The following is a 26190-nucleotide window of genomic DNA, read 5'->3' as shown; positions in this document are numbered from 1 at the left end:
TAGCCTGTTCTGCTTTTGGTAATCGATAACCAAGTGAGGAAACACTTTTTGTAGCGCTATGTCTAGGGCAGTGGCGCAATACTGACAGAACTTCTCATGTTCCGCCTAGGAGCTAACAAGTAACTAATTAGCTTGCCATTTTATTGAACGCATCAGTGTGCAAATTATCTAGAAAGATGTGTCAGTATCAAGTTATTGTCTCTGGCCCCCTCGCAGCTAGGGGTAGTGACGAGATCTACAGCTAACTTGCACAGCAGAAAACTGAGTTCTGCCCATCGCAGTTATCTCAGATAACTGGCTCTCTTTTTTGGGACTCTCCCAAAAAAAGGGACAAGTCGGATCTGCGGAAGATCGACAAACTCCATCCTAGCTGGAGGGGGGCTCTTCTTTTATCTAGGAACATAGACAGGAGTCTCACTCCTATAGCCTCACTATGAGATGGGTGTGGGTCAGGCTGCATGTTGTTATCCAGCCTGCTAGCATAGTGGAGTCTGTTGATAGTGTAACCAGAGCAGTTAACATAGTTTTGCCTATTGAGACTGTGACTCGTTACAGGCTGAGAAAAGTAAAACAAGGTAGCGCTAACAATAGCAACCTTATTAAGATAAAACCTTCCTCCACCTCGGTCATGAATAAAAATGACTGTATTACCTTGCATCTCAAAATGGGACTCCTTAATGTTAGATACCTTGCTTCAAAGGCAATTGCAGTAAATGAGTTAATCACTGATCATAAACTGGATGTAATTGGCCTGTGTGAAACCTGGCTAAAGCCTGATGAATTTACTGCCCTAAATGAGGCCTCTCCTCCTGGCTGCACTAGTGATCATATTCCCCTCGCATCCAGAGAAAGGGGGGTTGCTAACATGACACAAAATATAAATGTACTCTTAAACACATCATTGGTTTTAATTCTTTCGAAAATGTACTCATGAAAGCTAACCAGGCTGATAAATCGTTTTAATGGCTACTATTCACAGGTCCCCTGGTCCATACACAAGGTCATGGCAGATACCATTCTAATTTTTCAATATTCATATGGAAAAGTCCAATGACCATCTTCCAAAAGCATTTGAAGCCATAATTGACTCAATGGGTTTTGTCCAACATGTCTCAGGGCCTACGCACTGCCACAAACATACCTTAGATTTAGTCTTGTCACGAGAAATAAATCATTTTCTCATAATCCTGGAATATTGGACCACTACGTTATTAAATTTACCTTTAAAACAATAAACCCACTTGCACCCCAAACTATACATTTTTAAAGCTGTGATAGGAATTCTCGGACTACCAAAATAAGCGAAAGAAAAAATGTGTCTGCAAACAATCTAATCGAGGATCTAAACTCAACACTGCGTAATATCTTAGATATGTTTGCATCACTAAAAACTAAAATATGCAACAAGAAACTTGTCCCCTGGCACACAGACAATACTAGAGCACTAAAGCAAAGTAAAGCAAGTCGTGGGGGAATGTGGCGCTCCACCAAGTTGGAAGTATTTAGACTAACCTGGAAAGACAGTACAGTGCAATACTGAAAAGCCCTCACATCTCTTTGATCATCTTATTTCTCCAATCTGATTGAGGTAAACAAAAACAATCCGTAATTTATCTTTGATACAGTTGCAATATCAACAAAAAAGCAGTTCTCAACGAGTGAAGTGGATCTCCACTTCAGCAGTAATGAATACATTAACTTCTTTAATGAAAAGAGCATCACCATTAGAAAATACTTAAAAGACCCCCCTTTTAATAGACATAGTCCTCGAAAACTTAGTTGTCCTGAGAAGCACAGACCATCTCAGGGCCTGGTATCAGGCCCAGGAAGTGATCGGGCCTAATCCTAGTCAAGGTAAGATGATTCTAGACAAAGGGTAAGATTGTCCTAGTCAAAGGCTAAGATGATCCTAGTCAAAGAGTAAGATGATCCTAGTCAAAGGGAAAGTTGATCCTAGTCAGGGGGTAAGATGATCCTAGTCAAGGTGAGATGATCCTAGTCAAAGGGTAAGTTGATCCTAGTCAAGGGGTAAGATGATGCTATTCCAAGGGTAAGATGATCCTAGTCAAGGTGAGATGATCCTAGTCAAAGGTTGAGATGATCCTAGTCAAAGGTTGAGATGATCCTAGTCTAGGTAAGATGATCCTAGTCAAGGGGCAAGATGATTCTAGTCAACGAATGAGATGGTCCTATTTAAAGGGTAAAATGATCCTAGTCAAGGTGAGATGATCCTAGTCAAGGGGTAAGTTAATCCTAGTTAAGGGATGAGTTGATCCTAGTCAAGGTAAGTTGATCCTAGTCAAGGTAAGATGATCCTGGTCAAAGGATGAGATGATCCTAGTCAAGGGGTAAGTTGATCCTAGTCAAATGGTAAGATGATCCTAGTCAAGTTCAAATGATCTTAGTCAAGGGAAAAATTATCCTAGTTGATCTAAGATGATCCTAGTCAAGGTAAGATGATCCTGGTCAAAGGATGAGATGATCCTAGTCAAGGGGTAAGTTGATCCTAGTCAAATGGTAAGATGATCCTAGTCAAGTTCAAATGATCTTAGTCAAGGGAAAAATTATCCTAGTTGATCTAAGATGATCCTAGTCAAAGGCGAAGTTGAGCCTGGTCAGGGTAAGATGATCCTGGTTGAGGTAAGATGAACCTAGTCAAGGGGTAAATTATCCTAGTCAAAGGGTAAGATGATCCTAGTCAAGGTAAAATGATCCTAATCAAGTTGAAAATTATCCTAGGTGATCTAAGATGATCCTAGTTAAGGGATGAGTTGATCCTAGTCAAGGTAAGTTGATCCTAGTCAAGGGGTGAGATGATCTTAGTCAAGAGGTAAATTGATCCTAGTCAAGGGGTAAGTTGATCCTAGCCAGGGGGTAAGTTGATCCTAGCCAGGGGGTAAGTTGATCCTAGTCAAGGGGTAAGATGATCCTAGTCAAGGTTAGATGATCCTAGTCAAGGGGTAGGTTGATCCTAGTCAAGGGGTGAGATAATCTTAGTCAAGGGGTAGGATTATCGTAGTCATGGGATGAGATGATCCTAGTCAAGGTAAGATGATCCTAATCAAAGGGCAAGATGATCCTAGTCAATGGTTACAGATGATCCTAGTCAAGGTAAGATGATCCTAGTCAAGGTAAGATGATCCTAGTCAAGGGGTACGTTGACCAATAATTTTTTTCACAATATGAACTGGAAAGAAATAAGGATAAAAAGAAACAATACAACAAAAAAAGATCTCCAGAGAAATTATGGTGGTTAAGGCAGCAGTGATTTGATACGACCTGAATGCTATTGAAAATGGGCAGGGAATTAGGGCAGCTGCTCATGCTTTTAATGTGCCACCCAACACCCTAAAGTCAAATGACAAGCACGTCAAAACCAGTCATTTAGGTGAGTAACCAGTCTTCACTGGCTTCTTCAAATGTGACCTGATGAGTCATATCCCAAAACAAAGGTTTAGTCTATACATGAGGAGGTCCTCCAGAAATGATGTCCCTACCAAGGTATTAAAAATGTATAAATACAGTATTGCAAATTATTGCAAATACAGTATTGCAAATGAAAATATTTGCTTGTGAGTCTAAAGACAGCAGGAATAAAAATATTGAATTATTTAATTGTTAATGAGTTTTGTTTAACTCAAAATAACGGACTGAGATCGATCAAAAAGTGGAAAACTTTTGTGAAGCCCACAGTATGTCATAATGTTTAATTGGTAGGTTTAGGGGACCTACTGGAGGGTAGACAATCCTACCCCACTAGCTAAGCTAAATGCCCTTTTCATTACAAAACTATTTGCCAAATAACATAACATATGTCAACTGTATACACGTTAAGTGGCATCGTAACATAGGACAATATCATAGGCACATCTACAGACAGGGAACATTGGCACATCTACAGACAGGAAACATTGGCACATCTACAGACAGGAAACATTGGCACATCTACAGACAGGAAAACAGCCATCCCTGTTAAAATAACATTGAATCATTTCTAATCTTACACAATGAGCTTTTCTTAGCATTACTATAATACCCCATAACACTCAGAGTCAGACACAACAATCTTCTGTTAAATCTCCGTCTCCAATCTGCTGTTCACTAGTTACTGTAGACGGACAGAGAGGACTGTAAGATGGAGTAGTGGTTGGTCAAGGCCAGGCAGACAGAGGCCCTGAAAGGTCTAATTAAGACATCTCAGAGTTAGACTAACAGGATTATGAGCCATAGAGCCCAGCAGCCAGAATCTATGCCCCTCTATGGCCTTCACCTCGCCAGACCTTGCCCACATAATCCCCCTCTTTACAGAGTGGCTGGAGCATTAAACGACTTTAATAAGGTTAGTTGCTCTCCATGCAGGCTTTTTCTGGGACCTGACATGAGCAGGGCTTAGGTCACATCCCAAATTGTACCCTGTTACCTACCGATTTAGTGCACTACTATATGTAGGGAACAAGGTGCCACTTGGCATGAACGTTTTGAAGCTGAACAGTTGATTTGAAGTCGGCTGTCAGACTAAACCCCACTAAGCAGCTCTTCGTTGTAACCTGCCTGCTCCTGTCCCTTGTATCTGACAAGGATGTAGGGAGACAGTTGCTATTGTCTCTAAACTACCGGCTGTGGTTGCAATGTGGGCGGAGTTGAACCTAGTCAGGGGACAGTGACGAAGGGATAACATGTCTTGGTGACCTCCTGCTTTACAGCGAGACGTGACTGTTTCTTACCCCTCGATGAGGCTGGCATCTACCCTGTCATGCATCGTAACACTCGTCAATGTGCTGTTGGGTCACACAGTGAGGGGGAGGAATAGACAGGGGGGGTGGAGAAAGAGAGAGAGAGAGAGAGAGAGACAGAGAGCTAAAGAGAGAGAGATACTTAGTGCGACAGGGTTTGAGCTAATGCCTAAGCAACAGAAAGGAGTGGTGCATAGTCTGTGATCTCTTTACACTATGCAGCTTAGCAGGACAACTTATTCAAATGAGAAACGGATGTTAAGAGTAAATGAGTTGACCTTAAACCCCAGGGTCACTGCCCTCTCTGTGTGTATGTGTGTGTTTGTGTCTCTGTGGGTGTGTGCTTGTGTGTGTGTCTCTCTGTGTGTGTGTCTCTTTGTGTATGTGCGCGTGTCTTTGTGTGTGTGCGCGTGTCTGTGTGTGTCTGTGTGTGTGTGTGTGTGTCTGTCTGATCAATATCCTCTGTCATTGTCTAATGACGGCAGGAGGACTTTTTCCCAGGCATCCAAAGATCCAACATATCCCTGTTCTCAGGGATTCTCTGTTTATCGATTTTTTTTACATTGTGGCATTTTTCATATCTCCCTAATTTAAAGCAAACACACTTCATATCGAACACAATTCATATATACATTTACTACAATCATTACACCAGGATTACATTTCACTTCCTTTTCCAAATGTATAAAATGTCATTCAGTCGCAGGATTTATTCAAAACCAAGGGAATAGGAATATTTATGTTTCGGCAGAGGCATTTTGAAACACATACCTGTAATGAAAATATGTGATCAGATAAGTGGCTGAATGCTGATGAGGAACCATACACCACTATATTGAAATATCTGGAAGGTTCTCTTGATGACAGTTGAGGGTTCCCTCCATGACAGTTGATGTAACAATGGCATATACGTGTATAAAAGTGAGAACACATCAATATCTACTCTCCCTTTCTTGTGATGTCATCTCACGGAAAGCAGAGTCAACTAGAGGTTAGCTTTTTCTCGTCAGACTGAGTCCCTATCATGAGTGCGAGGCAAATTCACAGCAGCGAGAATGAGAGTGAGAGGGAGAGAAATTGAATAATAATTGTGTCATCTGTTATATTGTGACAATGGCCATATTGACCGAGGAAGACTCCGGGAGAGGGGAACGGGCAGCAGACCCGCCCTGATGACCCCCGGTGCCACAGAGGTCAAGCCCAGGCAAGAGTCAGTGTGACAAGTGCTTGCCTTCGTGTCTGGCCCCCTGAACCCTGCATTCAGAGGCCGATTCCTCTGCCAGGCACTGCTGTGACCTGGTGGGCGTGACACTCGACCTTTGCCTTAACCTCCTGACCACTGGTCACAGCTGCAGCCGGTCGCCCGCCTAGGACAGGGCATAAGGGTAGAGAAAGAAGGGAGAGGGAGAGCGGTCGGAAGGAGCTCCAGATAGAAAATTGAGAGAGAAAATAAAAAACAGAACAGAGGAAAGAAAAAAATTTGAAGAAGAGAAAAAAAATACAAACATTTTGTGGACACATCAGCTATTGTCTTTTTAACCTCCCCCATCTTACTCCCTCCATTGTCAGAGCAGAGTGGCAGGACCAGGCTTTATGGAGTCAGGCTGTGTGGGAAAATAACCCATGACCTTCGGATAATGTCTTGACCAAGCTTAGGACTATTGCTCACAGCTCTCTGTATCTGAGCGTGCGGATAATGCTGACATTTTCTTGAATTAAACATGCATTCCAGGATTTCTGGACATTGGTTGTAAAAGTGGCATTGTCGAGCCACAACAAGTACCCAACATTTGTATACTGAGTCATTAATGTCCAATATGTGCCCCATGTCATCAAACCAGTTACTTTCAAACTTTGAGTTTCGTGGCTAACTGGGGTATGACAGTGATTCTACTTATGCATAATATGTAAACAACGTATTACACATCCAGCTAAAAACAGGTTTAAAAAATACTTTGTTATTCGCAAAAGTCCCATGCAGCATCTTAAAGAAAGTGGCACCATTTCCTTGGGTAGAGTGGGGTAAGTTACATTTTTCTTTATGTTCAACTTTACCAAATCCAGGGAAATAGTATAATTTTTTAATAAAGATATCTACATATATTTCATATGTGCATTACTGGAAATAGCGGGAATTCATAAAAACGTAACTGTAACGGGAAGATTTCTGTTGCTAGGTATCTATTTTGTCTGTGTGGAATCTGCTCCTTAATTGTCTCCAGGCAACCAGGTGATTTAACATATCTGTGGATTTCGTTTGGCTTATTTTACCATCTCACTGAATGGCATTTAGTGTAATGATTATTTGTTAATTATTATCAGACTGCCATCTATTTTTGAAATATGCAAGTAAATAGGGTAAAAGACAAGGGACATTTTGTAAAATGTGTATTTATTTTTTACTAATCAAGGAACTCCTTGAGGAAATGCTCTACTGTTTTGGGACATTAGCAGTTCTGGAACAGTTCTGACCAACATTTCTGTGTATGGCCTAAAATGTATTCCTGCATTATTCATTAAAGCATTGCAGTCTCCCAATTCACCTCTCGTCCTATCTTCAGGAGGTAGGGCTGCTAAAAAGTCACTCTTATCTTTGTATTGTCTGTTATTCACGCTATGGAATTGCTTCCTTTGTGACTCACGCTGCTGGAACAGACTGTGCTGCTCTCACAAAACTAGCTTGGTGCATTATAAAGATATCCGTTGAGAAGCCCCTGATCAAAACATATTTTTGAGGTTATGCTTCATGCTGTCTATGAGGAGCTAGGATGTGAAATCTGTGATATAATTTACATAGGGAGCGCCAGGACAGATTTCCCAGCCTATCCACACATAGAATCAGGAGGCAGTTTGGAGTATTTTATTTGTTTTATTGCCTGGACAGTTGGAAAGAGAGTCTAGGTAGACAGGGAATGTAAGTAGAGGGACACAGTGGACTGTGCATGACAGTCGGGCCAAGCCAGGACTCAAACCCCCATCACAAGGTGGCATGCATGGTCTGAAATTGGGAGCTCAGACCATTATGCCAGACTACAGTGCTTAAAGAGGAATTAGAGACAAGTCTGTAAACACTTTAATGGTTTTTGTGCGTCATTCAGAGGACGCAGGGCAGATCAGTCTCTTGTGCCAATTTTGTAATAAAAAAGGAGTTTTGTCACTAAAGGAGTTCACAGACAATGGGCTGCAGGCATGGCGGCCCATTCATTTTCAATGAAGCCTATCAATGAAATTCTAGGCGGCACAATTAGCAGTTCACATGAACTTGAATGGCGCTCAGCCAGTATTAAGTGGGGTGAAGGAAATACTGTATGAATCTATTATGTTATTGAAATGGTGCTGTCATTGCTGACCAAGCACAGTTGAAAACAGCTAATTCATTGTACTCAACATACTAGTACTAGTTGTACTCACATCTCCAATTAGTTTTTTGTTTTTTCTTAATGAGATTCATTCCAAGCCTTCACATTTCATTCATTCATTCCAAACTTTCAAGAACTATGCAGCACTACTATTTACTAGTTGTCGGTCATGTCATGGGGTTTCTTTTGGGGGGAGGGGTATACAGTGCCTTCCTTGAGAGTATTCACACCCCTCCACTCTCTCCACATTTTGTTGTGTTATAGAAATCATTTATAATTGATCGAAGGGATGTTTGGGTAATTTATTACCCAGACAAACTGATGGATACTATTTCCATGTCTTTTTGTGCAGTTTGAAGAAAGGTAATGTATAGCATATCATTAGCTTATAGCAATTATTGGTTGTCATCAAGTACTAGCCAGCCATTCGCAAATGTGGTATCATTACCTACCGTGAAACACTTTGATGGCCGCATCATGCTGTGGGAATGCTTTTCAGCAGCAGGGACTGGGAGACTACTTAGGCTTGAGGGTATAAACGGAGTATAAACGAAGCATGAAAACCTGATCCAGAGAGCACAGGATCTCAGACTGTTGCAAAGATTAACCTCTCAGCATGACAAAAACCTGAAGCACACAGCCAAGACATTCCTGGAGTGGCTTTGGGACAAGTCTGTGAATGTCTTTGAGTGGCCCAGACAAAGGCTGGACTTGAACCCCATTGAACATCTTTAGGGAGACCTCAAGACCACAGTTCACTGAAGCTCCTCCAGTCTGACAACTTGAGAGGATCTACAATTTGCTTCATCATCCTTCTATATTTTGGGCATAGACTACAGCTTGCTGTTGACATGTTGAACTTATCTTCTCAGAATAGTACTACCTACTTCAAATTACATGAATCATTTGTGTATGTAGCAAAAACTGAACAAACATGGAAAATGAGTAACAGGAAAATGAAGTTGAACACCCTGAGAAGACTGCTATGCTTACATAGTCCACTATGGTATCCTATTGGCTCAGTATGAAGTGACAGCAGCAATAGTCACATGGCTGAACATAGTATGGTACAGCTGCATTTACATGTGATGGACTGAAATGATGTGATCGCTAGAGACCCTAAGGGACAGAGGCCAAATCCACTCCATGTAGGCTAGGCACACCTTATTAAACTGATCTACTAGGCCGAATATATAAGCATTCCATTATATTCATTGGAATAAGCCAGTAAGTCCCAATCATGACAATACAAAACACATTACCAAATGAAAACTTTAAACTATTAATTCCCATATCAAACATCCTGCCATCAAGCTCAACACAAAATGTTTGAATGCAAAACTGTCCCATTGCCCACTTATAGACAGTTCACTGTAAGCATAGTGCAAAAGAAGAGTCTGCGGCACAGAACAGATGCCAACTAATTTGGTATTAACCCTTCTCTATCCAATCCAAAGTGAAGAAATGTAATCAGACCATTAAAATGATTGAAAAGATTAAAATATATTGGAATGATATCTGTATGCCACGGACATGATGTCACGTCACTTTTTGTGTGGGAAACTCATTTCTTAATAGCAATAAGGCATCTCAGAGTTTGTGGTTTATTTCCAAATTTGAAATGAAACAATGACTAAGAACTTAAAATGCAGACTGTCAGCTTTAATCTGAGGATATACACACATGAACAATGTAGGAATTACATCCCTTTTTATTCATAGTCCCTCCGTTTTAGCAGACCAAACATAATTGCATTAATAATTGTAGTTAGAGTGGTTACAAAAGCATTACTATGTTATTAAATGTTGTACATTTGCAGCCCTATCAGTTATATAAATGGAAGAAGCAACGTGTAATTACAAACCCACATGCTGAGGGTTAATAAACATGTAATTAGCACTGTTACACATGTTATTAGTCCAATATGCAAGTGTATAGTAATTCTAGTTTGAAAGTCACCGGTGAAATATCACTGTTAATAACACAAACCTGACCTTGTCACATGTAACTGCAAGGTGCCTCTACCATATAAAGCACAAATATTCATTTCTGCTTATTAGATCAGAAAGTATGAGGCTGATCACTACCAGACCTTAAATCTTAACATTATCCTAGCTATGATAATGTCAGGTCCAGGCTAGAAGATTTCTACCCTGAAGCTGACATGAGCTCAGTCCCTCTACACCCTCTACTATCCAGAAGCTGAGCCCAGTCAGAGTACAGTCTTGTACCTCTACTATCCAGAAGCTGAGCCCAGTCAGAGTACCGTCTCTTCCCTCTTGCAGTCTAGGGCCTCCAGTGTAGCCTTTAGGGCCCCAATCTGGGTCACATGACGATCCGACATGGCCGACACCTGATTCTCCAGCCGCCACAGCTGATCCCGGTACTTTCGGCGAGCGTTTCGGTACATCCCTGTGACCTTGCTGCAGAACAAAAATAGTACAGTACAGCATCATCAGAGCCAAGGTGACCAATCCTTTCGGGCAACAGCCATCACTGTCATAGTAGAAGAATTAGAATTGGTCAAAGAAGTTCTTTCCAGTTTACCTGTGAGCATGTGCCAACCTGGCTATCTGCTCATCATTACGTTTCCTGTGGGTGGTGCTGTCTAAGAAAGCAGAGTCTAGAGAGCCCCTCACTGTGGACACCCTCCTCTTCAGCATCTCCTCCCTGCAGGGCACATTTTGACATCTACATTATAGTTATACATTATGCGGAATGCATTTACCTTAAGGTACCGTGGGATGGTGGGACAACCACACAACCCAACAAAAGTAAGTAGCTATCAGCAAAGTCAGTGCTAGGAGAAAAAACGATGGCCCTCATTCATGAAACGTGCGTATGATAAAATTTGATCTTAAAATGATCATACGATCCTTTTCACTGTCAGTGGTTATAAACCATCGTCAAAAAATAATATAATGCTTGATTCACAATAAGACCATTGTAATCAAGAAAAACAACAATCACAACAGCCTCAGTAACAAAATCAACAATTAGAATAATAATAATAGGTAATATAAAATAAGATGAAGAAGAATATAGCACATACCAGTGTTCCACCAGGTTGAATAATGTATTGCAACCTGATTAATGTATTATTTTTTACTTTCACTTTTTGCTGGATTTCTTTGGGTCTTATTTCTGTTGTTTGTGCGTTTGTAAGGTTTGAATTGCCTTTGTGTATGTAATGCACTAGAAAAATAAACTTGCTTTGCCTAACTTTTCCTAAATCACTCTGCCTTTAGTAGCAACATACATGGAGATCATAAATGGTCATTATAATTTTGGTGGCTAGCATCTTGATTAACTAACAGGTCTCAAATTGACTTGTAAGAGTATAAATAAACCAGTGGTTCTTGATCGAGCAGTTACCCTAATAATGGGAGAGCTTGCTCTTCTAAAGGACGTTGGATCTGGGCTGAGACGCAAAAGAGATCTGTATCTGTGGTGATTTTATGGAGAGTGATGAATAGTTAATTAGACGTTTTAGGCAATAATTTATGCTGAAAGATGTACATTTATAGGTTGATGATCGCCACACCCGCATATATTACGGGGGTGTCATATGTAAATAAGGACAGGTGCTGCGTGTTCTTGCAGCCATGGCTTTATCCGATAAATCAACATGCAGTGACATCTACACTCATTTCTAAGAGATGTGACAGTTTTGTAAATTACTCTTGGAGATGATCTATACCCACATTTGAATGGGAGATATTTTCTGAGAAGCTTTTATGAATGAGGGCCCTTGTATATATACTGATAACAAGAATTTGTTTCTGAAATGCAATGTTGGGGATTTGGGGGAGTTATTTTAGATATTCTAGAAAGAGTATTTCTGAGATTTTCCTTGTTGCTCTGTAGATAAGCACCATGGTGAACCTCAAATGGAGGCCAATGGAGTGTTCTGAGAAACAGAGAAGGTTCAACACCAGGATGGCACTGGCACTAGGCAGAGTGACAAATGACAAATCCTGGCTAAGTATCTGCTCCGCTTCCTGTCTGAGGTAAGGACATACTCCAGGAATGTTATAGCTCATGAACTTGCAGAAGCAAGTCACTGCCTTGGTGTAAGTGGAAAACAACAGAGTGTTGTCCAGGGTCACACAAAGGTCTTTGCACTTTGGGAAATAATGCACCATGGAGTTTTCAGTCATGATGGACAGCACTCGGAGCAGACATGCTTTCCCATGAAGGAAGAGCAGCTCTGACTTGTCAAGGTTTTGCTTATGATGTCTGTGTATCACCACCTGGGTGTGAGGAGGAAGAGAACAAATAGCTGAGTGTCATCCATATAGTAATGATAAGAGAGACCATGTGAAGATATGATGAGGCCAAGTGACTTAGGGCTCGTTTTCATAATGAGAAAGTCAGATTAAAATGCTTAACAGACTTATTAAGTACGCTTAATAATTTCCCTTTCAAAACTCTGGGAGGCATTTATGGTGGCTTCATGCGCTATCAGTATCTGTAAGTGTACACAACAAAATAATCTAGCATCTTCAGTCTCGTTCGAGACATGTCCATGTGTCACTTTGGAATGGAGCTAGAAGGGAGGTCAAACTTGCCATGAGGAAAGCAGACAGTGTGAGTCATAGAATGTAGAAAGCGGGGAGTAGGGTCAAAGAGACAGAAACAAGAGACAAATGGAGAAGGATTCAACAGAGAGATGATTACAGAGAGGGAGTGATGGAGAGTGAGAGAACAAAGATTGTAATGCCGCATGAACATCTTGGTTGGGGCAGGGCAGCAGGAGAGAGACAGAAAGAAAGATAGTGACCTAGATTGAGGTTGCAATGAGATTAGCCGACAAACAGTAAACATCTAATAATGATGAGGTCAATCTCATTGCCTGCCTTGTTAGTGGCGGCGCCCAGTAATGTGAGTGGTGAGGTGCAGTCAGGAAATTAAGTCATCAAGTTGTCAAGCTCTTTGAGGAAGCTTCCAGTGGAATCTGGCAAATGATGGAGGTCAAGTCTAAATGGACAAGTGATATTGACAACAAGGAATTCAAAAATAGACATGGAGAGGTGAGATACAGGAAGAAGAAATTTTCACTTAGGAGAAATTAGAAGCCACCAGCATGACAACAGGATGTTCTTGAAATATGTGAAAACAGTCCAATGAAGAGAGAGAAGCTGAGGTTGCAGCATTTTCTGAGGTGATTCCATGTCCCTGTCAGAGCAGAAGCAGAATGACCTGTCTTTGCTAAGTACATTTACACATACCCAGAATTAAACTAGTAATGGTGGAGCTTATGGTATGCAACATACAGACACAAAATAATGTATAAGACGCTAAGAGTATACTCTATACATTCCTTCACAGACATTTACAGATTAACTGTAATATATGCATTCACCTAGTTGTAGAGACATAGACACAGTTTTGGAAGTAATATATTGCAGCCATGTAATTATTAGTTTTCAGTTGGCAACCAATTGCGCTTTCTGTGGACCGTAAAACTCATTGCTGTTCGCTGTAGTGATGGAGGTGAGGATGGACTGGGAGTAATTTTTTTTCGGTTGCAGTATGTTGCTGTTGAGACTTCCTGGTAATCACTCTGATGTTGAACCCCCACCTGTGGTTGTGGGAAATGACTGACTCAAAGAATTTTAGAAGATTGACCGGAATCCGCTACCGGAATCCGGAATTCCACAGAGGACGAAAGATTAGTAGGGTTGTAGCCACAAGTGTAAAAACAAATGGTGTATGAACGAACAGAGATAGAACACACACACACAGTTGACAAAACTACAAAATGTTTATCCTGAAAGAACTCTGCAGAACTGTCTTTGTTTTAACAACAGTCGGACATGGTGAATTTCTTGTTCTGCAAAGCTTTTAAGTGGATATTGTACTTAATGTCTCGTCACAGAACATCCCAGTCACATTACTGCAAGCAAATATTTAAACAAGGCCTGAGACTCAACAAAACACTTCCTCCCACATCCAACTTCAAGGACCCTCACTGCAGATTGGATGAAGGCTTGGTACACCCCCAAGCAGTAATCAGCTCCAACAGACAGCCAGCAAACAATTTACATCATTGGTCTGTATTTCTCCTGATAGCGTTCCTAAGCAACAGTCTAAAGCCAGGCAACAGATGCCCTAAGAAGAAGCCTGTATAGACTGAAGTGATTTTGATCAGTTGAATATCTGCTGTAAGCTCACACACAATACATAAGACCCTTGGTTCAAGATACAGGCTCAGTGCAAGTCACGCCAGTACCCCATGACAGCAACAGATAGGCCTTTAGGGTATGGTCTGTTGAAGACTACTTGTTAATTCATACTTATACTGGTATATTCCGTATTCAATGAAGAGCCAGAACACTTTGCCTACAAACAGATAGGCCTCTAGGACAGTGAGAAACCGGTTTGAGACACAGTTACACATTGTTTAGGTCCTGAAACCGTTGCTAGGAATTTCGTACTTCAACCTTCCATTTGTTCTTAATGTTCTTAGAATGTCCACTAACGAACATTTCAGAGCAGGAACATACAGTATGGAAACTTCCAGAGGAATTCATTGTGCAATTGTTTTGGGATCATTCATTTCAGGAATTTCCCACTCATCTTAAAATGTTATCCTGGAAACCATATAAAAATATCCCCTCAGGTTCTGAATGAAAAAAACATGTTCCTCACCGTTGCATGACGGCCTGTAGCTCTTGAAGAATGGTTTGATTCAAATGCTGAGTGATGTCCCTCTTAACACTTCGATTATCCTTATTTTCAGCAATCTTCGGAAGAAAAGAGCAGACCCACAGGCACATCCTAGTTAGCTCCTTGGATGCTCAGCTTTATGTCCCTCTGATCCAATATAGTGCAAAAGGTTGTCCATATCTAATAACAATAACATGGTTGTCTCAATTAACAGCCTTAGGAACTTATTACGTCAATGTTTGTGACATTAAACTTCAGTTGGAGTTAAAGGGAGAATTTGTAGAGAAGAACTTGAACCTGATATCTGGCAAACTCAAAACTTGTTTTCATTTGACTGTAGATGGACACCGTAGATGGTACCACCAGTGCCAGGTCTAAGCTTTTGGGGTCCCTAAACAAAATGTGCTTTGAGGCCACCTCTCCCCAGCAGTCGGGGGCTCTAAGTGACCGCTAATGTGGTTTATCCATAGATCCGGTCCTGACTATCATTTTACTCAGCAAGGCTCTCAGACAGTTATGGTTAGGTTTCAGCAACAACCTGGGAGCAATCTGGATTAACAGCCTTACCCAGGGAGATTACAACAGATGCTTCACCTTGTTGGCTCGGGGATAAGAACCAGCAACCTTTCACTTACTGACCAAAAGCTCTGGCCCACTATGCAACCCTACTGCCCCAAGGTTAAGGAAAGGGGTAAGATATGGGGTTAATACCTTTTGTTCTCTCCTCTTTTCCTCTAGTTCCTCACTGAGGCTCTCAGAGATCAAGGTTCCAGCTGCATCTTGAGCCTTCTGGGCCATCAGACTCCAGTCAAGACACTGTTGCTCTTTTTCTGTCAGACGGATCAGCCTTCGCAGCTCCGATATCTCCTCCTGCAATTTAAGTATAAGACATGACACTTTGGATACTATATAATATAGTTTAGCGTTTCATAAATGGTCACTGATTTATTCATTTTGGGTCCAGAATAAAAAGTGGGTTGAGGCTAATAATATTGGTTTTATTGTTTGGTGGGTCTGAGAAACCTTCCAAAGGGGTCACAGAAAGTTAGGATAACCATTAATATGTACTCAGTCTTTCTGGAAATATGTCTTCATAACTAGTTTGGCCTTTTCTGGGTATATACAAATTAGGATACATTTACCAGCCATCTGAATTTAAATGATCCAATTATTCTTTTAAAATGATCATTCTGATTCCACACCATATTTTTATGCAAGGTTATTATATTATGATTACTATGTAGATGAGAGGTCTGTCGAACCCTGACATTTATATCCACACAGAATTGTATACGAACAGTGTTCCAACAGAAACGACTGGAAAGCAGTTGCCAGGGCCAATTCCATTGTGTATTCCTTTCTTAAGAAACTGGAGGACTAAATATAGTAAAAATGTATATTAGATGTGTTTAAATCATTAATTCCAGAGAATAATTTCAGATTGAAAATGTCTAAATCAAATAGTTATCCCAAGTTTAAAATTAAACCAAAATCCATTCATAAATTCTGATAACAAAACAGGCTATAAATACATTTGACCGTTTTTCTTTTACCCAGGCCAGAGGTAAAGTGCATAGTAAGCTGGACCAGAGGTACAGTATTCAAAGATGGTGGACGATCCCAAGGGGAATTGCGGTGGGGTCAACATAATTTCATAAAAACTTACAGAACATTCAAATATAGTGGACTATACCCCCTGAATTGGAAACACAATAGTTTTTAAGATACTTTTGCTAGGAGGGCTGCTTCTTGACGAGGCTCCTGTACTTTGCGGCAAGTTCGCAAGTGAAATCAAATGTTGTCAGTAGCTGGTTTAGTTAACCAGTATCTAAGGTTTACAGAAACAAAGAAAGGACAAATGGTATGATTTGTCATTGCTGGCTGACATGTTGTCAATGCAGACACTTCATTTCACCTCCTGTCCCTCCCCCTTTGGGGTCCCTGCAGACATATACTGGTACTATTAGTGACCTGATGAGACTGAAGAATTATCTTGTTTCCACACAACACAGCATGTCAGCTTGTTATTATATTTTATTAAACTATAACTAGAGCTGAGTCATAGTTACACTGTTAGGCAATCACAGTAATTGGTGTCCCACCCACCCTGACAGTGACCAGTTCGTACAGCAGAGCGGCCTTCTCACTGTTGGTACTCCGGGGGTTGTCCTGTCCTCCACCTCCACGTCTTCCACGGCTCCATCTAGGCCCAACCAGAGTGCCAGTGTCTGGGCTGAGCTTCCCCTCTCCCCCAGGCCTTGGGATTGGGACACACACTGCAGCCCTGCCCTCCTTCAGTCGCTGAATACGCCCCCGGAGGTCCGCCTCACGCCCCTGTACCTCACACCCCCTGCTGTGAGAGTGAGTTATCAGATCAAATAACGACAACTGTTTAAGCACATTTTGGTGAAAACATCTCATCTTAAACTCTCATCAAAATGGGGCTGCTTGTCTAAATGTAGCGGTGGCGATTGAACCTGGTCTGAGTCAGCGCTTCTGTCTCAACAGCGTCCCCCGGTGTTGAGAAGGAGGTTGACAGTTCCTCGGTCATCAGGCTCCTCAGGGACGGAACGGGACTGTTATGTGGCTGTCTCTCCAGGACCGGACCTGGGAAAAGGAATGCACTTCTTTGAGCGTGTGTGTGTGCGCGCGGGTACGTGTGTGTGTGTGTGTGTGTGTGCGTGTGTGTGTGTTAGCCACCTGCTGTGTGTCTCCAGTGTGGTATGACCTGCTGTTTCCTGGCTTCGTACAGTGACAGTAAGTCACTGTAGGTCTCCTCACACTCCACGCTGTCAATCAAACAGGGGAAATGCGTCATTGGTACATGGTAGAACACAGTAACACACTTTATATACACACTTTATGTAACACACATCGAGTCAGAGAAACCTCACCTGGGAATGTATGCAAATGTAACACAGATCTAGGTCACAGTAAGCATCCACAAATAAGTACTTTAACCATATCTTAATCAGACAACCAGGCCCGTGTCTGACCCAGTTTTCCACTGATTTACTGTCAGCGTGTGTGTGTGCGTGTGTGTGCGTGTGTGCATATGTATGCGTGTGTGTGCGTGTGTGTGCGTGTGTGCATATGTATGCGTGTGTGTGCGTGTGTGCATATGTATGCGTGTGTGTGCGTGTGTGCATTCTTGCGTACGTCAGTGAGTGCATTTGTCTGTACCAGTATTGGAGGGCCATCTGCAGGGCTGTGTTTTCTGCCTCATGTCTGCTGAGCGTCATACTGATCTGCTCTGACTCTCCTTTCCTCCTGTCCAGAGCTGCAGTCAGACCATCGTTCCGGGCTTTCAGCCTCTCTATGCATCTAAAAGCGAAGCAGTCACAGGCCACACTAACAAAAGCAATAACTTGTATTTTCTTTTGTCCAAAGATATATTTTCTGGAAGAGCACTAGGTCGGATTCGAACCCGTGCTGCAGCAGTACATGTATACTGGAGGCAGCAGCACGGACCACCAGGCCTCCTAGTCCCCTTGATGTATTCATTTAACCCTGTCATACCTCTGCAGTCTCTCTGCCTCCCCCTCCATGCCGCGGCTCCCTGCTGCGGCACCACCAGGCCAGGGGAAGGGTGACGGGGAGGCTGAGGGTGAGGTCTCCCCTGCAGTGGAGGGGACTGGGGTGACCCCCATGGGGGCGGGTTTCCTGAGGAGCAGCGGTGACCCAGGAAAGGACGAGGAACCAGCAGAGGCCCAGCCAGGACTCAGAGCCTCACTACTGGTGCTCTCTGAGGGGCTGTAGGGTGGAGAGAGGCTGCCTGACTGACACACCTTATGAAGACCCACTAACTGAAAACAGAACCACAGTCAGTTCAGTTCAGTACACATGAATAGTTTGAACACTGTGATTTTTGACTAAAGCATTATAATGCTCAATCAATCAATCAATCAAATGTATTTTATAAAGACTTTCTACATCAGCAGTTGTCACAAAGTGCTTTTATAAAAACCCAGCCTAAAACCCCAAAGAGCAAGCAACAAGAGTTAATGCACAGTGGCTAGGAAAAAATCCCTAATAGGGTCAAAACACAGGAAGAAACCTAGAGAGGAACCAGGTTCTGGGGGGTGGCCAGTCCTCTTCTGCCTGTGCCAGGTTACAGTAAAATGTATGGCTATAGCTCTCCTTAGCTCTCTGGTTAGTTTAATTGGGGAAATTTATGAGAGAGGGTTGTTGGAATTCCATTAATCCTTTTAGATTTATGACATTTTACACAATTTTAGACTTCCACCAACCCTCTCCTGTAGCCTGTTCCTCTCATCCTCCATCTCTCCCACTGTGATCTTTGCCCCCTCCAGTTCATCCTGTCTGCTATGCAAGATTCTGCGCAGGTCACAGTTCCGCTGGTGAAGGGTCAAGACGTCCTTCTGGTACTGCTGACGCTCCTCTGGAGGCAGACCTGATGGGTAGGAGATCCCAAACTCTCTCTCCATCTCATCTAAAATCTGAGACACCATTGGAGGTCAAAGTAAAAATGAATTTGCCATTGCTCTAGGGTAATTAAATGGTGAGGCCTGCATGGTAATTAGCCTACATAGATCACTGAACTAGTAGTTACAGCTCTGTCGTTTGTATTACAAAAGAAATGATGGGGAGACATTTTTGGGGGTAGTAGATCGGCCATAAGCAAGCTGACATTATCGATCCATAAACCATTGACATTGGAATAATTTCAACTTTGTTACTGTAGTTTAAGTTGATAAAGGTTTATTCCAGGGTAACTAGCTTGTTACATGGTAATACTCACCTTTGTGACCTGTACCCAACTCTCCCTAGCGGCTGTCAGATGTGTCTGTCTGACCTGGTCACAGGCAGTCTCAGGGACAGCCCAGGTCCTCCTGGTGTTGATGGTCCCCTCCAGAGCAGAGAGGACACCCTCGAGTTCTGACCACACCTCGCCGCTGCTTCCTAAAGGACAACATGGTCAGTCCAGAGCAGATATGATATGGTCAGCAGTTGTCTTGTCTTGCGTAGCCATAACTCCTGGTTCGCAATGAGTTGGTGAGTAAATTGGAAGAGATTTCAAACCATTCCTCCATCGATAGTCATTCCAGCTTCTATATATCCTACATCTGTGCTTATGAACTAGTCTTTTTAATGGGTTTTCAGTGGGTTTCAAGTCTGGAGATAACAAAACCATGATCGTGTGTCCAATTAAAAATGTCTTTGTGGATTTTGATAGGTGCTTGTGGTTACTGTTCATGTGGAACCTGTGACCACTTTTCATCTTCCTGGAAGAAGCAACTAGGTGGTTGGCTGAACTATCCTGGTTCTGGGAGAAGTAAATGATGCCTTGGCCTAGAGTTCAAAATCTTGGAACATTGAATAAATTCCTTTGTATTCCAGGAAACCTGTTTGGAGGATTTTGGATTTCCTGCTTATTCAAAGTTAATTCTGCTCATTTGCAGAAATACTATTGGATATGGATGAACTACAGATTGTCTATTGTTACTGGGTGTTTTCACACTTTCAGTGGATTTTGTACAAATCAATGCTGTTCGCTTACATATTCTTTGTAGAACAATTCAAAGGAAGTCTAGCCCTTCAAAAGATCCCCTTCAGAGAAGTGAACTGAAACGATCTTGAAACGAAATTGCATCTCTGAAATGACATTGCATCTCTGAAATGACATTGCACCAATAAAAAATGTTGGTGCAATGTGAACAAAAGCTGTCAGGTTCACTTATCATTATTGCCAAACCAAGCATTAGGCTACTAGAAGGTCACCAGCTCTACCTTAGCCCCCCACATTAGTGCCTCAAACCAGAAAAGAAGAATGGGAAAGATGGTGGTGAAATTCTTGGTACTATAATAAAAACGTTTCCTGTTTCAAATTTTTTTTACAAGTACATATTTGTTTTTGTTTTTACTAAATGCAAATCATTAGTTTCCTAAATGTTAGGAGCTTGGATCTGTGGTAGAAATTCACCTACTAGAACCCTCAACAAATGTCTATAACAGATCCCTGGAAACGGGTTAGAAAAAGTTCTGATGGCATCACTTGTCCTACATTCTACATGAAACCCAGAGTTATATGAATATGTTGGAAAAATTGATTGAATCCTTTCTAAAAATGGCAATGTGACAGCAATGAGGACTCTGACCATGAATATTTTGATGTGCATTGGCAAGGGAGGTGAGGACTCATTCACAGTCATAGGCAGTATGAATACAAACAGAACTGAGTTATTCTGCGTTTTCTCCTCATTATTCACTGTGAAGAGGACTGGGATTGGCCCTTTCAAACATTATTAAAGTAGATGTGAGAATACCCTAAATAAGAATTTAGAAAGTTATGACCTAGAACAAAAAATCATGTAGATTTACAAAAAGAAATGAACATCTCTGAAAAATAAAGGTTGGTATTTTCTACAGTAAAGACACACAAATAAATCTACTTTAGCCTGACAGAGTAGTCAAAACCATAGTTATCATCTCTTCCTGGCCAGTATCACAAAGCACAAAACACTGAGTGAGAAATGGATGTATGGGTGTTGAGAATGGTATGGTTGTGCCATGAAACGCATGCCAACCTCTGTTGGTCTGTGGTTTTCTAAAGTTGGAGCTAGTGTGTTTTTCTTGACTACTGAGGGATGGCAGAGGGCTTGACAGGGAGACTGGAGGAAAGATGACTGGCTCCTGTGGTTTAAGGTCATCTGGATCACTGAGGAGAGAAAAGAAGAAGTGGTACATCCTAAGTTGTTTAGTATTTGACTAAAAGAGAAATTCTTAGTAGGGCAAAAGTCTATCTGTTGTTCGAATCTCTCATCTGGGACCCGGAAAACAGGATATTTAAGTGTTCAAGGAGTGCCAATAATTTGTAACATTTATTTTTAGGTTCCGTCCCTGTAAGAGGAATTGACCAGATGACATGCGAGTGAAAGTGAGGGCAATTGGTTTTCTAGTTTCCTTGGCCTTTCTCAAAAGTGGATGAGAAAAGAGACGAGAGACACAAGAAGATAAAGAAAAACATCTGAGTTTGTCTCCATGTTTGTTTTCTATCCTTGTTGAAACCAGAATAGATCCCTATTTTCCTATTTACCTAAAGCTAACTCCAATTCCAACACTTACTGTAAATCTGAAACTTAACCTAATCAGAAAATATATTTTTGTTAAGTTATTTCTCCTTCACTCCGATACACACACACATGCACCAACACACACACCTTGGTGCTTGTAATGTGCCCATTTTCCTGTTGAGTTCAGCAATGATGCTCAGTAGAGTTCCCACCTCTGCCTCACACTGGGCCAGCTCTGCTTGGGAGGGCTCAGAATTCAATTCAGTGTCAGGGGTCACTGTGGTTACCAGAGGAACAGGGATCATCTCCTTAACATCTGAGTGGGTGTCTAGGGCATCAGATCGCCCTCTTTTAAACGCCTGTGTAGAAATAATGACATTGTATTGCATAAACATTATTTGCACTGTTTTATAGCAGTTTTACAGCAATTTGATTTACCTACACAGTTTTACTGTAAAAAACTAAAGCTTATGATTAAACATGACCTCATAGAGCTCCCTATGAAATAAGCACATAACCACACACTCCTGTGCTCATGACTTTGAGGTTATTATGTTTTTTGGAGAGCCATTGTTTTGAGCAGCGGAAAAGAAGGAAACAGAAACATCCTGTTAGACCACTTCCTGCCCAGAAAGATGTGGCCCAAAGAAAACAGCAGTAACTCATGACAAATTGAAAACAATAACTTCCTTTGATCACGTGTATCAGTGCGTTGTACAAATCAACCTGTTTTAACTATTAAACACACAGTTAAAAAAAAAAATTACTCTGGTAAAGGCCAAAGCAGAAGGATGTGATTGGGTCGGAGTGGAAACAGATTATGTCAAGATCTAAAACCACTCAGCCAGATAGATACACAGCACAAAAACTTCCCAGTCATCAAAGCAGGTTGTAATCGCTGCTTGTCCCTGCTTGCATTATCTAACACACCAAGTGTCCAACTGAATAGAGAAATGGTGTGAGAGAATTGCTGAATATGGGCCAGTGTGCTGGTGAGCCTTTGAGGTAAAACGTTCACTCAAATCTAATGCACTTTAGTATTACTGCTAAGAAGTCTACCACTCATTGTTATCGTGATAGTCGTAAGCAGTAAGAATGTTAAATTGGTTTGGTATTAAATCAAATTCACAACACAACACGAAAACAGATTGAAACAAATATCTGTTACTTAAAAGGACTTACCTCCATGCCTCAGACCCCTGTGTCAGATTGAAAGTTTGCTGTGGTTCTCCTACTTCTGTCTGCTCTCCACTAACTGCCATTAAACACCAGAGAACTAAACTAACCTCTGTGGTGGTTCTGCTGCAGCCAGCCACAGCTATTCTGTTGCCTGTTGTTTTGTGTAATTATACCTTCCAGTGGTTCTTCAGTTTCTCTGTTGTAACCTTCTGCCTGCCTGCCCTCACAATTGAGAGCCCTTTCCCGTCCCCACCTCTCTCCTCTATTTTAATTCTCTCTCTCTGGTTCTGTTTCTAAATGTAGTTTTCCCTCTTAGACACCATTTCACTATCTCTTTATGTTTTTCTATTTCTGTATCTTTCTCCATCTATCTGTGTGAAGCCTCCGGTGCATTGACATCCCAGATTGAGGAGTTCTGTGCCACTACTTTGTCCATTCCAGCTCCCTCTCAGCTCCAGGATATCAGAATAGGGATATAATGGCGTTTTGGCATCTAGTTGGACGTTTTGAAAAAGTCCGAGAGTGATCCCCATCCGACCCGTTCTCCCTGGCATTGTATGATTTCTATCTCTTCCTGTTATGGCTTTGATTCTGGGTGCATCCCAGAGATGTCCAATCTCAGTAGCTAAGAATAATCATTAAAGTGACAGTGTCATTGGTAATCCTTAATGTATTTCCAAGTACCTTGTGTTTATCATGAACAAACATTTAATATGTGTTTAAAATTACACACACACACACACACACATATATACAAACTATATGAGAACAACTTCTGGCATACTATCCAGTATAACATATTTTGTTCTAGTATTTCACCCAATGATTCAAGGGCATTTTATGGATTAATCAAATAGAACAAAAGAAGCCCTTCTGTCCTGCGACTCAGTCAAACACCAGTTACCCCCTACATATTTTACCAATATTTAAGCAAAACACTCTCTCTATATGCTTCATTATTTTTATGTATCACACTATGAAAGGCAACATTATTTTTGTTTATAAAAAGAAGTGGACGCACTGAAACATCCAATGAGCAAAAATGTATTCCATAACATTTTGTTTTTGACAAGAAAATTCCATATTTGGACTACAATAACCAGAATTCCCAGCTGTCAGCTCTGGTAAAACTGTTTAACCATTGTAAATTCTAGAAATAAACTATTATTTTATACAATGAATAAATACTAGTTATAAACACTTACTATTAGATGGGGACCTTTGTTAGGACTTTGTTAGGACAACAATGTGTGTAACTGAGACGCTGACCTGTGTTTCCCGGCTAGAACACGCAAGACCTAGCAATAATCCTTTCAAAATAAAAGTTCTGCGATAAATACATTAATAACATTACTGGAAATAGTTGAAATTCATAACTGTACTCATGAGTGGTCTAATTCTGTTGGTAGTCAATTTAAAATGAAAATTCTAAATCCTGAAGGCTGATTAGCTAATATCAGTGGAATATGTAAGCAAAAGACTAAGTCACTAGGGGATGTAGTATGGGGAGAGTCTACTGCTACTAAGAGCTGTTCTTATGTACGACGGACTGTACGAGTGCCTGGACATAGTGCTTAGCCGTGGTATAGTGGAAATACATCACAAACCTCTGAGATTCCTTACTGAAGTTATAAACCAGTTACCATCACAATTAGAGCAGTAAGAAGTGATGTGATGTAATACCCGTGGTAAACGGTTTCATATACCAAGGCTGTCAGCCAATCAGTACTCAGGATTCAAACCACCCGGTTTATAAGTAAGCAATAAGGCTTGAGGGAGTGTATGGCCAGTATATCACAGCTAAGTTTTGCTGTTAAAAATATAAGTGCGTACCATACAAACCCACTTTTAATTCTATGTATCGTATCTAGTACAACATATATAAATATTATTTTACAACGTATACAGGACTAGTGACCCAGAAGTACTTCATTTTCGTGCCAACTTCACAGTGGTAATTAGCGTCGTGCTGACAACATTAGAGATTCGGCAGCAACAATAAGACTTCAGGTTTTCAGATTTGGCAAAATAAAATATTCTAAGGTGGAGCAAATTGAGAAATGGAGATGGAGTAAACTATTGTTGTAAACATTTCATATTTTAAAAATTAGATGAATCCTTTATGATGTCATTATTTTTAATTTGTTGGTGGTTATTAGTTATACATGGGCTCTTTGCACTAAATCTAGCAACACTGTACTTTCCACCTCCTCCCCCTTTGCAACACATTATAATATACTGTACAAGGGATACATATTGCATCCTAGAACAAAAACTACTCTATACACTGCAGTGAATGTAATGTAGTAAATGTTTAGGAGAGTGTCTACTAACCAAATAAAATGTGTTTTTGATGGGGACTGTGTGCTACATCCAGTGTTACAATATTTTCCACACCCTACAGCCCCCAAAGCAAAACCCTATTATAATACTGTATATAGGATACATATTGACTCATACGATTGCAGTGAATGTATTGTAGAAAATGTTTTAAAGAATGTATAGTGTGGAACGATGCTGAAAAATCAAGGGGCACTATGTAATTGCAAGTGTTGCTGGTGTTTTACTCTGCCCGTGCCTTAGGACACAATGCTAAATATGTTCTAGATAAGGGCATGCTAGCTGTGTCCATTTTTATAAGCAAAGTCTTTGGGGTAAGGGTAACATAACAGTTTGAATGTTGGGAGCCTTTTGATTTCTCAGATATATTACATACTCTGCTCTGTTTTACTGAAACGTGGTATTCACCAATGCTTTATGCAGAAATCTCCCTTGGTTCTACTATTAGTTGTTTTGTGTTTAGACAGTGAATGTAGAGCAGGTCATTTGCTAAGATGTTAGCAGATAGAACATCCTGAACAAAATGTTCAACTATATCCTTTACACAACAATAATTATGCTGTTGTTGAACCATGGACTGTGAAAACATGGTTGAATCCAAAGCTTCTAACTGGAAAATGGTATTTTTCAAGTGATGAAATGGTTTCACTAGATCAGCTCTAAGTAATCTCTTTGGGCATTCTTGAAATGCTGATTTAGTGTATAGAAAATCTAAATGGGTAACGTTTCATCCACTGAATGGTTGGAGAAGTATTCATACTGATGATACAGAAGTCAAGATCTCCTGTTGTGGCTTGTCCTTTGAAGGACAAGCACATTTGAAGGATAGCTGCATTCAGGACCTATCACTATCCATTTGTATAGGTGCTGTAT

At 41.1% G+C, this 26190-nt stretch overlaps 1 protein-coding gene across 2 annotated transcripts; it reads right to left on the bottom strand.

Moving 5' to 3' along the window:
* Nucleotides 1-9733: 9733 nt before the first annotated feature.
* On the bottom strand, nt 9734-24269 carry ushbp1 (Usher syndrome 1C binding protein 1). Of its 2 annotated transcripts, none has more exons than XM_010872567.4 (14): nt 24183-24269; nt 21946-22157; nt 21313-21443; nt 19527-19687; nt 19015-19224; nt 18284-18570; nt 17948-18088; nt 17465-17553; nt 17242-17371; nt 16871-17117; nt 15476-15634; nt 14747-14841; nt 10640-10762; nt 9734-10515 (listed from the first exon to the last, which is right to left on the bottom strand). In XM_010872567.4, exons 2-14 carry the CDS (start codon nt 22101-22103, stop codon nt 10350-10352), a joined length of 2097 nt encoding a protein of 698 aa, XP_010870869.2. In that variant the 5' UTR covers nt 22104-22157; nt 24183-24269; the 3' UTR covers nt 9734-10349. The 2 variants fall into 2 exon arrangements, with proteins under 2 accessions (XP_010870869.2, XP_010870867.2); XM_010872565.4 differs by lacking the exon at nt 24183-24269 and adding an exon at nt 22981-23573.
* Between the last annotated feature and the right edge of the window lie 1921 nt (nt 24270-26190).

Source organism: Esox lucius, chromosome 8, assembly GCF_011004845.1.
Source record: "Esox lucius isolate fEsoLuc1 chromosome 8, fEsoLuc1.pri, whole genome shotgun sequence".
In the NCBI taxonomy this organism is placed as follows: Eukaryota; Metazoa; Chordata; class Actinopteri; order Esociformes; family Esocidae; genus Esox; species Esox lucius.
Note: the sequence above shows the minus strand (reverse complement) of the source record. Positions and strands in the feature narration are given on the sequence as shown.

What these genes read in the sequence shown, in the direction of transcription:
- ushbp1 (XM_010872565.4), bottom strand. An exon ending in ACGAACTGGTCACTGTCAGG is followed by an intron (nt 15,635 to 16,870) that starts GTGGGTGGGACA and finishes CTTAAATTGCAG; the next exon opens with GAGGAGATATCGGAGCTGCG. An exon ending in AAAAGAGGAGAGAACAAAAG is followed by an intron (nt 14,842 to 15,475) that starts GTATTAACCCCA and finishes TTTCTTCCGAAG; the next exon opens with ATTGCTGAAAATAAGGATAA.